This window comes from Tamandua tetradactyla, chromosome 4 (genome assembly GCF_023851605.1).
Source record: "Tamandua tetradactyla isolate mTamTet1 chromosome 4, mTamTet1.pri, whole genome shotgun sequence".
In the NCBI taxonomy this organism is placed as follows: domain Eukaryota; kingdom Metazoa; phylum Chordata; class Mammalia; order Pilosa; family Myrmecophagidae; genus Tamandua; species Tamandua tetradactyla.
In genome coordinates, this window is record NC_135330.1 from 89,243,293 (window position 1) to 89,258,112 (window position 14,820).

The 14,820-nt window shown below is 36.7% G+C and overlaps 1 protein-coding gene across 1 annotated transcript in view; it reads right to left on the reverse strand.

Moving 5' to 3' along the window:
* The window catches only part of LOC143680355 (BDNF/NT-3 growth factors receptor-like), a 159,330-nt gene that overhangs the window by 75,740 nt on the left and 68,770 nt on the right, over positions 1–14,820 (reverse strand). Inside the window, 3 exon segments of the mRNA XM_077156833.1 lie at positions 9,235–9,534; positions 12,532–12,664; positions 13,188–13,324. Of these exon segments, the coding sequence (XP_077012948.1) occupies positions 9,235–9,534; positions 12,532–12,664; positions 13,188–13,324 (570 nt within the window).

A 14,820-nucleotide genomic window follows, 5' to 3' on the forward strand; every position in this document is an offset into this window, starting at 1 on the left:
AACGGTGATGGGGGGCCCCCTTCCAAACCCGTGACTCCCCAGGAACATGCACTCCCCCAGGCGGGCGTAGCGGCTGGCGCCCTCCTGCCAAGCTTGGCGCCCCGGGCTGACTAGGAAATTCGGACAGGTGCTTTCCCGGGCTGTGGCGGCCAGCGACCCTCCCCGTGTTCGGACCCCGGGCCGGCTGGAACTCTTCCAAGCTGCTTCAGTTAGCGAACCTCCCGGATGGCAAGAGTTTTCCAGAGTTAAAGGATTCACAGCACCTTTTACTGGTGGGACCTACAGACAAACGTGCGCCATGAGCGCCACCTACTGGGCAGGATAAAAAAACAGAACCCAGAGATTTCACAGAAAAATCTTACAAACTTGTTGGGTCCGACACCCAGGGAAATCTGACTAAATGCACAGATGCCAGCAGCAGAAGAAAACTGTCCATGCTCAGAAGATTGAGAATATGGCCCAGTCAAAGGAACAAACCAATAGTTCAAATGAGATACAAGAGCTGAGACAACTAATGCTGAATATATGAACAGAAATGGAAAACCTCTTCAGAAATGAAATCGATAAATTGAGGGAGGACATTAAGAGGACATGGGCTGAACATAAAGAAGAAATAGAAAAACTGAAAAAACAAATCACAGAACTATGGAAGTGAAGGATAAAGTAGAAAAGATGGAAAAAACAATGGATACCTACAATGATAGATTTAAAGAGACAGAAGATAGAATTAGTGATTTGGAGGACGGAACATCTGAATTCCAAAAACAAACAGAAACTATCGGGAAAAGAATGCAAAAATTTGAACAGGGTATCAGGGAACTCAAGGACAATATGAACCGCACAAATATACGTGTTGTGGGTGTCCCAGAAGGAGAAGAGAAGGGAAAAGGAGGAGAAAAACTAATGGAAGAAATTATCACTGAAAATTTCCCAACTCTTATGAAAGACCTAAAATTACAGATCCAAGAAGTGCAGTGCACTCCAAAGAGATTAGACACAAATAGGCGTTCTCCAAGACACTTACTAGTTAGAATGTCAGAGGTCAAAGAGAAAGAGAGGATCTTGAAATCAGCAAGAGAAAAATAATCCATCACATACAAGGGAAACCCAATAAGACTATGTGTAGATTTCTCAGCAGAAACCATGGAAGCTAGAAGACAGTGGGATGATATATTTAAATTACTAAAAGAGAAAAACTGCCAACCAAGACTCCTATATCCAGCAAAATTATCCTTCAAAAATGAGGGAGAAATTAAAACATTCTTAAACAAAAAGTCACTGAGAGAATTTGTAACCAAGAGACCAGCTCTGCAAGAAATACTAAAGGGAGCACTAGAGTCAGATACAAAAAAACAGAAGAGAGAAGTATGGAGAAGAGTGTAGAAAGAAGGAAAATCAGATACGATATATATAATACAAAAGGCAAAATGGTAGAGGAAAATATTATCCAAACAGTAATAACACTAAATGTCAATGGACTGAATTCCCCAATCAAAAGACATAAATTGGCAGAATGGATTAAAAAACAGGATCTTTCTATATGCTGTCTACAGGAAACACATCTTAGACCCAAAGATAAACATAGGTTGAAAGTGAAAGGTTGGGAAAAAATATTTCATGCAAATAACAACCAGAAAAGAGCAGAAGTGGCTACACTAATATCCAACAAATTAGACTTCAAATGCAAAGCAGTTAAAAGAGACAAAGAAGGACACTATATACTAATAAAAGGAACAATTAAACAAGAAGACATAACAATCATAAATATTTACACACCAAACCAGAATGCCCCAAAATACGTGAGGAATACACTGCAAACACTGAAAAGGGAAATAGACTCATATACCACAATAGTTGGAGACTTCAATTCACCACTCTCATCAATGGACAGAACATCTAGACAGAGGACCAATAAAGAAATAGAGAATCTGAATATTACTATAAATGAGCTAGACTTAACAGACATTTATAGGACATTACATCCCACAACAGCAGGATACACCTTTTTCTCAAGTGCTCATGGATCATTCTCATAGATAGACCATATGCTGGGTCACAAAGCAAGTCTTAACAAATTTAAAAAGATTGAAATCATACACAACACTTTCTCGGATCATAAAGGAATGAAGTTGGAAATCAATAATAGGCGGAGTGCCAGAAAATTCACAAATACGTGGAGGCTCAACAACACACTCCTAAACAACGAGTGGGTCAAAGAAGAAATTGCTAGAGAAATTAGCAAATACCTCGAGGCGAATGAAAATGAAAACACAACATATCAAAATTTATGGGATGCAGCAAAGGAAGTGATAAGAGGGAAATTTATTGCCCTAAATGCCTATATCAGAAAAGAAGAAAAGGCAAAAATTCAGGAATTAACTATCCATTTGGAAGAACTGGAGAAAGAACAGCAAACTAATCCCAAAGCAAGCAAAAGGAAAGAAATAACAAAGATTAGAGCAGAAATAAATGAAATTGAAAACATGAACACAATAGAGAAAATCAATAAGGCCAGAAGTTGGTTCTATGAGAAAATCAATAAGATTGATGGGCCCTTATCAAGATTGACAAAAAGAAAAAGAGAGAGGATGCAAATAAATAAGATCAGAAATGGAGGAGGAGACATTACTACTGACCTCACAGAAATAAAGAAGGTAATAACAGGATACTATGAACAACTTTACGCTAATAAATACAACAATTTGGAGGAAATGGATGGGTTCCTGGAAAGACATGAACAACCAACTTTGACTCAAGAAGACATAGATGACCTCAACAAACCAATCACAAGTAAAGAAATTGAATCAGTATTCAAAAGCTTCCTAAAAAGAAAAGTCCAGGACCAGACGGCTTCACATCTGAATTCTATCAAACATTCCAGAAAGAATTAGTACCAACTCTCCTCAAACTCTTCAAAAAAATCAAAGCGGAGGGAAACTACCTAATTCATTCTATGAAGCCAACATCACCCTCATACCAAAACCAGGCTAAGATGTTACAAAAAAAGAAAACTACAGACCAATCTCTCTAATGAATATAGATGCAAAAATCCTCAATAAAATTCTAGCAAATCGTATCCAACAACACATTAAAAGAATTATACATCATGACCAAGTAGGATTCATCCCAGGTATGCAAGGATGGTTCAACATAAGAAAATCAATTAATGTAATACACCATATCAACAAATCAAAGCAGAAAAATCACATGATCATCTCAATTGATGCAGAGAAGGCATTTGACAAGATTCAACATCCTTTCCTGTTGAAAACACTTCAAAAGATAGGAATACAAGGGAACTTCCTTAAAATGATAGAGGGAATATATGAAAAACCCACAGCTAATATCATCCTCAATGGGGAAAAATTGAAAACATTCCCCCTAAGATCAGGAACAAGACAAGGATGTCCACTATCACCACTATCATTCAACATTGTGTTGGAGGTTCTAGCCAGAGCAATTAGACAAGAAAAAGAAATACAGGGCATCAAAATTGGAAAGGAAGAAGTAAAACTATCACTGTTTGCAGACGATATGATACTATACGTCGAAAACCCGGAAAAATCCACAACAAAACTACTAGAGCTAATAAATGAGTACAGCAAAGTAGCAGGTTACAAGATCAACATTAAAAAATCTGTAGCATTTCTATACACTAGCAATGAACAAGCGGAGGGGGAAATCAAGAAACGAATCCCATTTCCAATTGCAACTAAAAGAATAAAATACCTAGGAATAAATTTAACTAAAGAGACAAAAAACCTATATAAAGAAAACTACAAAAAACTGCTAAAAGAAATCACAGAAGACCTAAATAGATGGAAGGGCATACCGTGTTCATGGATTGGAAGACTAAATATAGTTAAGATGTCAATCCTACCTAAATTGATTTATAGATTCAATGCAATACCAATGAAAATCCCAACAACTTATTTTTCAGAAATAGAAAAACCAATAAGCAAATTTATCTGGAAGGGCAGGGTGCCCTGAATTGCTAAAAACATCTTGAGGAAAAAAAACGAAGCTGGAGGTCTTGCATTGCCTGACTTTAAGGCATATTATGAAGCCACAGTGGTCAAAACAGCATGGTATTGGCATAAAGATAGATATATCAACCAATGGAATCAAATAGAGTGCTCAGATATAGACCCTCTCATCTATGGACATTTGATGTTTGATAAGGCAGTCAAGCCAACTCACCTGGGACAGAACAGTCTCTTCAATAAATGGTGCCTAGAGAACTGGATATCCATATGCAAAAGAATGAAAGAAGACCCATATCTCACACCCTACACAAAAGTTAACTCAAAATGGATCAAAAATCTAAACATTAGGTCTAAGACGATAAAACAGTTAGAGGAAAATATAGGGAGATATCTTATGAATCTTACAATTGGAGGCAGTTTTATGGACCTTAAACCTAAAGCAAGAGCACTGAAGAAGGAAATAAATAAATGGGAACTCCTCAAAATTAAACACTTTTTTGCATCAAAGAACTTCATCAAGAAAGTAGAAAGACAGCCTACACAATGGGAATCAATATTTGGAAACGACATATCAGATAAAGGTCTAGTATCCAGAATTTATAAAGAGATTGTTCAACTCAACAACAAAAAGACAGCCAACCCAATTACAAAATGGGAAAAAGACTTGAACAGACACCTCTCAGAGGAGGAAATACAAATAGCCAAAAGGCACATGAAGAGATGCTCAATGTCCCTGGCCTTTAGAGAAATGCAAATCAAAACCACAATGATATATCATCTCACACCCACCAGAATGGCCATTATCAACAAAACAGAAAATGACAAGTTCTGGAGAGGATGCGGTGAAAGAGGCACACTTATCCACTGTTGGTGGGAATTTCAAATGGTGCAACCACTGTGGAAGGCAGTTTGGCGGTTCCTCAAAAAGCTGAATATAGAATTGCCATACGACCCAGCAATACCATTGCTGGGAATCTACTCAAAGGAATTAAGGGCAAAAACTCAAACGGACATTTGCACACCAATGTTTATAGCAGCGTTATTTACAATTGCAAAGAGATGGAAACAGCCAAAATGTCCATCAACAGATGAGTGTCTAAACAAACTGTGGTATAGGCATACGATGGAATATTATGCAGCTTTAAGGCAGGATAAACTTATGAAGCATTTAATAACATGGATGGACCTAGAGAACATTATGCTGAGTGAGTCTAGCCAAAAACTAAAAGACAAATACTGTATGGTCCCAATGGTGTGAATCGACACTCGAGAATAAACTTGGAATATGTCATTGGTAACAGAGTTCAGCGGGAGTTAGAAACAGGGTAAGATAATGGGTAATTGGAGCTGATGAGATACAGACTGTGCAATAGAACTAGATACAAAAACTAAAAAATGGACAGCACAATAATACCTAATTGTAAAGTAATCATGTTAAAACGCTGAATGAAGCTGCATCCGAGCTATAGGTTTCTGTTTTGTTTTGTTTTGTTCTTACTATTATTACTTTTATTTTTTTCTCTATATTAACATTCTTTATCTTTTTCGGTTATATTGCTAGTTCTTCTAAACCGATGCAAATGTACTAAGAAACGATGATCATGCATTATGTGATGATGTTAAGAATTACTGATTGCATATGTAGAATGGTATGATTTCTAAAAAAAAAAAATGGACAGCACAATACTACCTAATTGTAATGTAATTATGTTAAAACACTGAATGAAGCTGCATCTGAGCTGTAGTTTTTTTTGTTTTTTTATTATATAATTTTTTGTATTTTTTATTTTTATTTTTATTTTTTCTCTATATTATCATTTTATTTCTTTTTCTGTTGTCTTGCTATTTCTTTTTCTAAATCGATGCATATGTACTAAGAAATGATGATCATACATCTATGTGATGATATTAAGAATTACTGATTGCATATGTAGAATGGAATGATTTCTAAATGTTGTGTTAGTTAATTTTTTTAATTAATAAAAAAAAGATTCTATCACACAAAGCAAGTAAGGTCAATCTATAATTGGTCACACTGTTTTATCATCCACTAGGGCCATTTATATCCACTATCACCCTGGGCCAAGTCTTCTTTTCCACTTTCATTTATTACTCCTTCATAGCTGGTCTCTGAGTAAATACTTAGAAAGAAAAAAAAGTATTTCCCCAAAGCAAATATTTTATATTTTAAAGACCTAATAAAAATAAATGAAAAACTGAACAAAAAAGAGGAAAGAGAGAGGGGTAGAACATCATTATAAAGTTTAACTTAATTTTTATTTTTGACAAATAAATCATTATTTCTTTTAAGAGAAATACTGGAGATGCTTCAAGGTATTCTCATGCCCAAAAAACATTCCTTTCCATCACTATCTAGGTTAAAACTAATAGAAACACTTTTGTGCATCAAAGGAAATTATCAAGTAAATGAAAAGATAACGTATATAATGGGAGAAAATAGTTATAAACCATAGATCAGATGAAGGCTTACTATCAAGAATATATAAAGAGCTTTTGCAATGGAATGACAAAGGATAAACAACTCAATTAAAACATTGGCAATGCACTTCAATACACATTTCTCCAAAGAAGGTGTACAAATGGCCAATAAGCACATGAAAAAATGCTCAACATCATTAGCCATTAGATAAATGCAAATCAAAACCACAATGAGATATCACTTCATATTCACAAAGATATCTATTGTTTATGCTTATTATTATTATTTTTTAACATGGGCAGGCACTGGGAATTGAACCCTGGTCTCCAACATGACAGGCGAGAACTCTGCCACTGAGTCACTGTGGCTGGCCCATAAAGATGCCCATTATTTTAAAAATGGAAGATAACAGGCATTTGTGAGAATGCAGAGAAACTGTAACTCTCATGCACCATTGGTGGGAATGTAAAATGATGTAGTTCCTCAAAAAGTTAACTATAGGATTACCACATGAGTTGCAATTCTACTCCTAGGGATATACCTAAAGAATGTGAAAACAGGATCTCAAATAGGTACTTGTACACCAGTATTCATAGCAGCATTATTTACAATAGCCAAAAGGTGGAAGCAACCCAAGTGTCCATCCACAAATGAATGGATAAGCAAAATGTGGTGCTTATTCACAATGGAATATTACTCAGCCATAAGAAAGTATGAAGTTAGGAGGCATATCACGACATGGAAGAACCTTGAAAACATATTCTCAGTAAAACAAACAAGGCACAGAAGGGCAAAGACTGTATGATGTCACTTACTAGAGATGACCAGAAATAAAAAATCTGCAGAGATAGAAGGTAGATCAGAGGTCATCACAAATGGGGAGAAGGGATAGGGGAAGTGTTTGTTAAAAAAAAAAAAAAAACTAACAGAATCAATCAACAAAAATGAGGTCACATGGATAAGAGGAGTTCAGCTATATCAAATATTGAGACCATACAGAAATGTTCAAAAGAAAGCTATATCAAAATCCCATCTAAAATAGAAGCTACTGCCTTTACATGGACAGTACTGGGCATGTGTCAAAGAGCACAGATATAGCTTCTGATGGTTTTTAAACTCCAGACCTTCACTCTGAATCAAGTTTCACTTTCACTTCAAAAGGAGCTATTGGTTAAATTCAAATAAAGTCCAAAGATCAGTTAATAGTAAAGTAACAATGGCAGCTTCTTCATTTTGACAAATACAACTTGAAAATGTAAGATGTTAACAATGGGGATATCTAGGTAAGGAGTATCTGGCAACTCTCTGTACTACCTTTATCATTTTTCTGTAAATCCACAATTATTCCAAAATAAAGAATTTATTAAACACACAAAAGGCAGTCTTCCCAAATTGGAGTACCCTGAGTTTAACTCTAAGCTGTTATTCCCTTAAGCATACAAGAAACACAGTCATCTAGAGATTTACTACAGCAAACATAGCCATGCAGGTAAAGTCTCAATTAAGAGGAAGATTTAATGGGAAAGACAATGACTGCCAGGGGTCCCTGGGTAATGCATCCAAACAGAGCTTGTTTTATGTGCTTCTGAAGGACTGTTTGTAAATCACATTTCTATAATTCAAATCATGTTTTGAACATGCCAAGGAAGCTTGTGCATTTAAAAAGCTGTTTAGCAAATGCCGGGGTAATGGGGAGAATTATTATGTGGTGAGAATTACTGCATTCCCATTTACCACTTTGCAAATGTGGTTTTCCTGGGTCTCTGAAAGGCTGCCTCTGTAAGTCACACAGGTACAGACTCTCCAAGCAGCCCCTGCCTCACTGGCCTCCAACTTTCTATTGCCCCTTCTCTCTGCCAAGTAATCTTCATGTGACCTTGATTAACACAGCTATTATGGTGAGGAATTCTATTCATGTACAGGTCCCAAAACTAAACATGGGTCTTAGTCTCTGCAATGGTAGCAAGTCTTGTGGCAAAGAGATGGAACAGGTAAGACTACTTCACTGCATAACAGGATCTGTAGTTAAAGTCATAACCAATGTCCCTGTGATATTGGGGCTCCCACTGAAGTTATCCCATTGTCCACAGAGTGGACCCCTCATGCTAGCCACCTTTCTCCCCACCAAACCATCAGTTGGATGGGAACTTTCAACCTTAGAAAAAACAAGGAAAGATCCAAAAGGAAAAGATGATTCATCTCATTCATCCCAGCTAAGCAAAAATATTCCAGGATATTGACTGCTCATCCATGGATGAGAAAGCAGAATTCTGTGTTCCAAATGGATAAAGGGCTAAAATAAAATATAAATATGCCATGGGTCAACCAAACACTGTTCATCTTCTCATGGTTTTGCACTTTAGACAAAATAATAACAACAACAAGAAGAACAGTAATAATGACAACCCTTCTCTCATGAACTACCCAAACACATTAATTAGTAACCCTGTAAAGATCAAATGATCATTCCAAAATATTCATGCCTCCTTCACCTCTCCCAGGTCCCTTGATTTAGCTGTGGCCATATGATTTGTTTTGGCCATATAGAATAGAGGCAGGAGGGACAGTGTGCCCACCCTGAACTGAAGAAGCAGACCTATGTGCAGCTGATACTTCATCTTGCACCCCACGATAAATGCATCTGGAATAAAACCACCCCAGCTGGCCTGCAGATCCATGAGCAAGAATGAATAATAGTGTTTTGAGCCATGGGGTTTGGGGGTGGCTTATTATTATGCACAACATTTTGGGAAAAGCTGACTGATAGATCCTATATAATGCCCAGATGAAAAAACATTAGATACTCACCATCTCCAGGCCAGCCCATGAAGTGAGCATAAATCTGTTTCTCATCCTTCCCATACTCATTCTTGGCTATTAAAATGTAGTGCCCATTGTTTGTGTGTGTGGGATTATCCAGCTGGAGGCAGCCATGGTACTCTGTATGATTAGTAACATGTATTTTAGTACAGATGTATTTGGACTCATTCAATATTGCCCCATTATAGAACCACTGAAGAGCTGGTTTGGGGTTACCTTTCACAGTGAATGGAATGCACCAGTGGTGGTCTGAGGTTGGAGATTCGAGAAATGTGATAGTTGGTGCAACTAAATTGAAAGAGAGAAAGTTAATGATATCAGGAAGCTCAGAATTTTCCCCATCTCTAGATGTCTGTGACATCGACAGGGGATGTTCTTCAACCATTGTTTGGTTTAAGAAAACACATAACCAGTAATTCTGGAATCCATGAATATTTTGTATTATCAACATTGGTGCAGCTCCCCACAGAGAACTTCAGAGGGACTGCTTTCTCTACTCTACTTAAGTGTGTTGCAGTCATTTTTCAAATCTATTCAGTGTAAGTGTGAGCCAACTCCAAACAGATTCACAAGGCTCTGACAATGAGAAGGTTCAGTTGAGGTTGACTTTAGTTTCTATAGATTCATCACCAGAACAATGAAGGATACTAATTTTATAGGGTTTCTTTTCTAAATGATACTACCAACAACAAAAATGACTTTGCAAATCTTGTCCAAAGCTCTGAGCTGAAAGAACTTATCCAAAGTAGATCAACCCGATCAATGTAAAGAATGTTGCTACTGATACTGATGGATTATTATAAAATATGGTAAGTTTATACTTTTTCACTATTGTCAATAAGAGATGCAATTGTAAAGAATCACATTTAATTCGTAAGGTCTATTTGTAAGATTCTAGATGCACAGGGTCAATATTTTGATCTGTTACATGTCTGGGTTCTTTTCTAGACCTGATCAAGCAGACCAGAGATTATTTCAAGTTTAAGCATTAACAAGTAGCATATTTAAAGAGAGGACTCATCTTAAGAGAAGGTATCTCAAATCCCAAATCATGATTTATTTTTACGTTGTCCTACTGGATAATTACAGAATCAGGAAATTCAAAATCTATGAGCATCAATTTTTTCAGGCAAAGAAACCAAAGTCCAGTGAAATTAATTGACTCACAAAGTTGCAGAGCTAGGCAGAGCTGGAACTGGAATCTGGGTTTTGCAATGCCTAACCCAGGAGTTATTACCTCTCATTATGATCTCTTGATTGTATGTGCTCATCACATAAGGGGGAAAAAATCTGAAACCAGTAAGTCCTCTAATACACTCACTTCTGGATGGGGTCCCAGCAATAGCTATGTCAATTGTTAATATCCTGTATGACTTCTTTCTTCTACCATTTAGCTAAACCTGGAGAGATAAAGGTCCACCCTTCAGCTGATTGCAACCAGAGAGACATTAACTGAGCAAAACTCAAGTTTGTCTTTATTAGAAAGCTGATAATCTGCCATTACACTCTTATCTCCTTCCAGAATCCTACCAAAGAAGTAGCAAAGCTGATTTTAAAAGTCTAATTAATTTGCATAATCTATAGGAAGATTTCCAGATACCAGTAAAATTCCTCATAAATGAGTAGGTGGAATTTCTGAACTCTGCACGCGTATAACAAGGTCCCTCACCTTAAGTAAATGCAACATTGTGAAATCTAAATTTACAATGTGCGGCTGTTTGCTTTAGCAAATATCTGTCATAAGCACCCTTAAAATGGTTTGGAAAGTAAAATAACTCTTAATGTATGATTTGATCTATGCAAATTCTATTTAAACACAATGGGGTCATGTTTCTGTGCCCATTATAAGGTGCACATGTAAATACACAAACTTATGAGTCTGTGCTTCAAATCAATCACAACAGGGACCCCAGGGTGGGTAGGGACCACACTTTCCTCCCCCATACCTACCAGCTCAGCCAAACCCCATGCCCAGAACCCACTTTTTCCAACCACCATGCTCAAGGATCCTAAACTTGCAGGAGGTACTGATTTAAGGTTATAAAGCTGGATACTGGTGGCATTTGTTTGGGGATAACACTGATGTGTCCAAATGATGAGAAAATATGAATCTAGTACCCAGTGGGCATGGGGATGGTTCTAATAGCAACAAAAGATTGATGGTTTCAGCCACCCACATTTTAAAAATCACATACTAAATGCAGTGTGTACTAGGAGTGCATGCTAAGCAGCATATCGACACCAACTATGGACATGTGTCTACATGGGTGTAATTTGTATGTATATTTAAACGCATGCACACTCATATGTTTCTCATCCACACCCTAATCCAAACAAAGCCAAACCTCATGAATTTATACCATGCCAGCAGGGAAATTTTCAGGGATGTGGAGTGCATATGTCATCTTTACTGAATGCCAGTCTGCACTGAACATCACAATCTGGATGGTAACACAGTATGATATACTATTTAGAATACTGGAAAACAATGCATATATGCTGAAATATGAAGCATTCATATCTTATATCTTAATTTCAGTCTATAGAGAAATTTAAAATTATAGTAATAGCAATGTTTCTGCTATTATTTGTATTAATAGTTTCCATTTTCATTAATTTAAGCAAGACCCCTCTTACCTTCCCACAGAAATGTGATGTCAAACTAATGAGGTTTTATGTTATCAACAGTGCAATTAGGTTTTTATGAGCAGACAGCAAATACTTTAGGTATCATAATTTTAAAGCTTCCCATTATTTTACAGAGTTAAAAAAACATTTGGAAATTTATCAGAATTTCAACTAAAACTTATTAGCATGATGAAGAGTTCAAAATGTGCCCTATCAGAAAAAGACAGGGGGGAAGGCACGGGATGAACTAATAGAATCTTCAAAAGAAAGAGACAATGCATGAGCAAAGAGAAATTAAGCAAATATAGAACAAGTGATAGAGGCAGATAAACATTTCTTAATTAAGTGTGCACAAAACACTGCATATACTTTTTTTTTTTTTTTTAAAGGAAAGACAGAGAGAAGGAAGGAAGGAAGGAAGAAAGGGAAACATTTTTAAACATTTTCTTGTTTTATTGTATTCTGTTTCTCCGTTTTTGTTACATGGGCTGGGGCCGGGAATCGAACCGAGGTCCTCCGGCATAGCAGGCAAGCACTTTGCCCGCTGAGCCACCGTGGCCCGCCCTGCATATACTTTTTAAAACAAACTTCAACAGCACCCAGGGTGCCCAAATGACAGATTTGATATTAAACACACAGGCCGGTCTGATTACTTACAATGCACAGTGAGGTTGACAGAATCTTGATCTTCTCCTACAGTATTTTCTTCCACAGAAGAGATTTGTTTTCCACTGTCATCAGATGAAATGTTTGTTATCCTTAAGGAACCCTGTGTTTGGCCTGTTTCATTCTACAAATGAATTAACAGACAAAAATAATCTTTATTAGACTCAATCCCCAAGTAACAAGATTTAGGGTTTCTTCTCTTAACTAAAGGAAAAATAAAATGCATGACATTAGAGAAGTTTCCCTGCCTGAATTGGGCACAGGCAAAGGAGCAAATCAGTAGTTATTCTATTTCACTAGGTTTCAATTGCTTACTCTGTGAAGTTGATTTACTCTTTGAATTCCTACCTACCTTACACCAAGGGAAAAGACCCGGAGGAGAGTCACTCACCTTGCTTATGATGACACAAAGGGCTCACTAGGGACATAGAGCCTCTTCGGTCTATTGGGTATACATAACTAAAATACATTAATTAGTCTTTGTTCATTAAGAATCAATAGAAAGTAAATGCTTATCAAAAACTTGCCTTAAATGTCTACATGTGACTATGAAACATTAAATGAGCATGGCTAAGTTTAATACAGTCTCCCAAACTCTGAGACCTCCTTATTGTCTCTCTATTAACAAAGACAAACACAAGCCTTACCATATGTTTGGAAACCAGATTACCAACATCCCAGTACAGATTGGGAATGAGGTTGCCCACAATGCTGCAAGATAACATGACAGACTTTCCTTCCTCCACAGTGAGGTTAGGGGCAGCCAAATTTGCTGATGGCAAACCTGTGGAACAAGAAAAGTAAATGGAAACATCTACACATCGTTAAATGCACCATCAAAAGAACAGCAATAATAATAATAATAAAGGAATAGCAATAAACAGAACACTCTTTGTAGTCCCATGCTTTAAAATCAAGTGTTATTCACTTTTTGAGGCTGAATTATATTGAACTGAAGAAGTGTCATGTTGATAAACTCTACAGATTTAATGAGAAAAAAAAGTTCAGTAATAAGATTTGGAAAAAGATTTCACACGCATCTTCAAAATATTATTGCAGAATAACTCTTTATTTTAAAAATTCTATTTTATAGAACTATGTCTATTTTTTCCATTCTACCATTGCTAATCCAATTTTTTACACATAAAAAGGCATTGGGCTCTTCCCCTCTGCTTTTTATTGTCAAGAATACAGACACATGAGATGCATCCATTTTTGCATTAAGTCTTATGAATCAGATCCACTACCAGACCTAGATTTTGAAAAAGCCAGACAATTGGAGAAAATGTAGTTTTCAAAATGTTTTTGAAGACATGAGACTTGAATCACCACAATGTTAAAATGTTTCAAAACTATATGTCACACTTAAACAATGTGGGTAAAATTGGTCATCCTATTTATGATATGATGAAAGAAGGTATATGGACCCTTACTCCAATGAAAAATTCTTTATTTTGAAAAATCTGGAGAATGAACGTATTAGCTGATGAAATTATAAAACTTAAGTTCTGGAAAGCATCATTTTTATACTTTTGTGTTTAAAAAACTAGCTTTTCTTTATTTTTCCTGCTAGCACTTTATTGAACTAATCACATTTATTAGTTGTCCACACTTCTTTTTACCACAAATAATTACAATAATTTTTATGTAAGATGGGTCTCTGAATGGTAACAGTATGTCAGATCCTGCCAACTCAGGCTGGTCACTTCATTGGTATCAGAAACTCTGCTCATGGCTGCATCCACCCCAACAGCTGTGTCCCATGGAACTAGGATACATCATTAACTCTGGAGTAACCCCAAGGTTGGAAAAGACAATTCATCTTCAACAGCTGTTAAATTGCAATTGCCCACCCACCTAATAGAATCTGACCTGCCATCTTCACATTACTATGGGTAAACCCATCTTTTATGGTGCACCCCTCACCATCAAAAGCCTTGTGTTTTATTACTGAAATCAAATAGAACAAAGTTTGTCTAGTGTCTGGCTCATGACATTCCCACCATGGGGAAAGGGCTACAAAATGCAATACTGAGCTCCTAAGAACCGAGCTACCAAGGATGATAAAAACATATAGCAATGATCAAGAGGCAGTTCAGTAAATAGGAACAAGCATTGGAACAGGGAATCATGAACTTTAGGCCCTGGACCATAGACCTGGCTCCTTCCAACTGACTACTTGGAGTCACTTCTCCTCTCTCAGTATGTCATCTTCTTGATAAAGCAAAGCAGTTCACTTAGAAAGCTCCCCAGATTTCTTCTAGCTCTAGTATTCAGTGA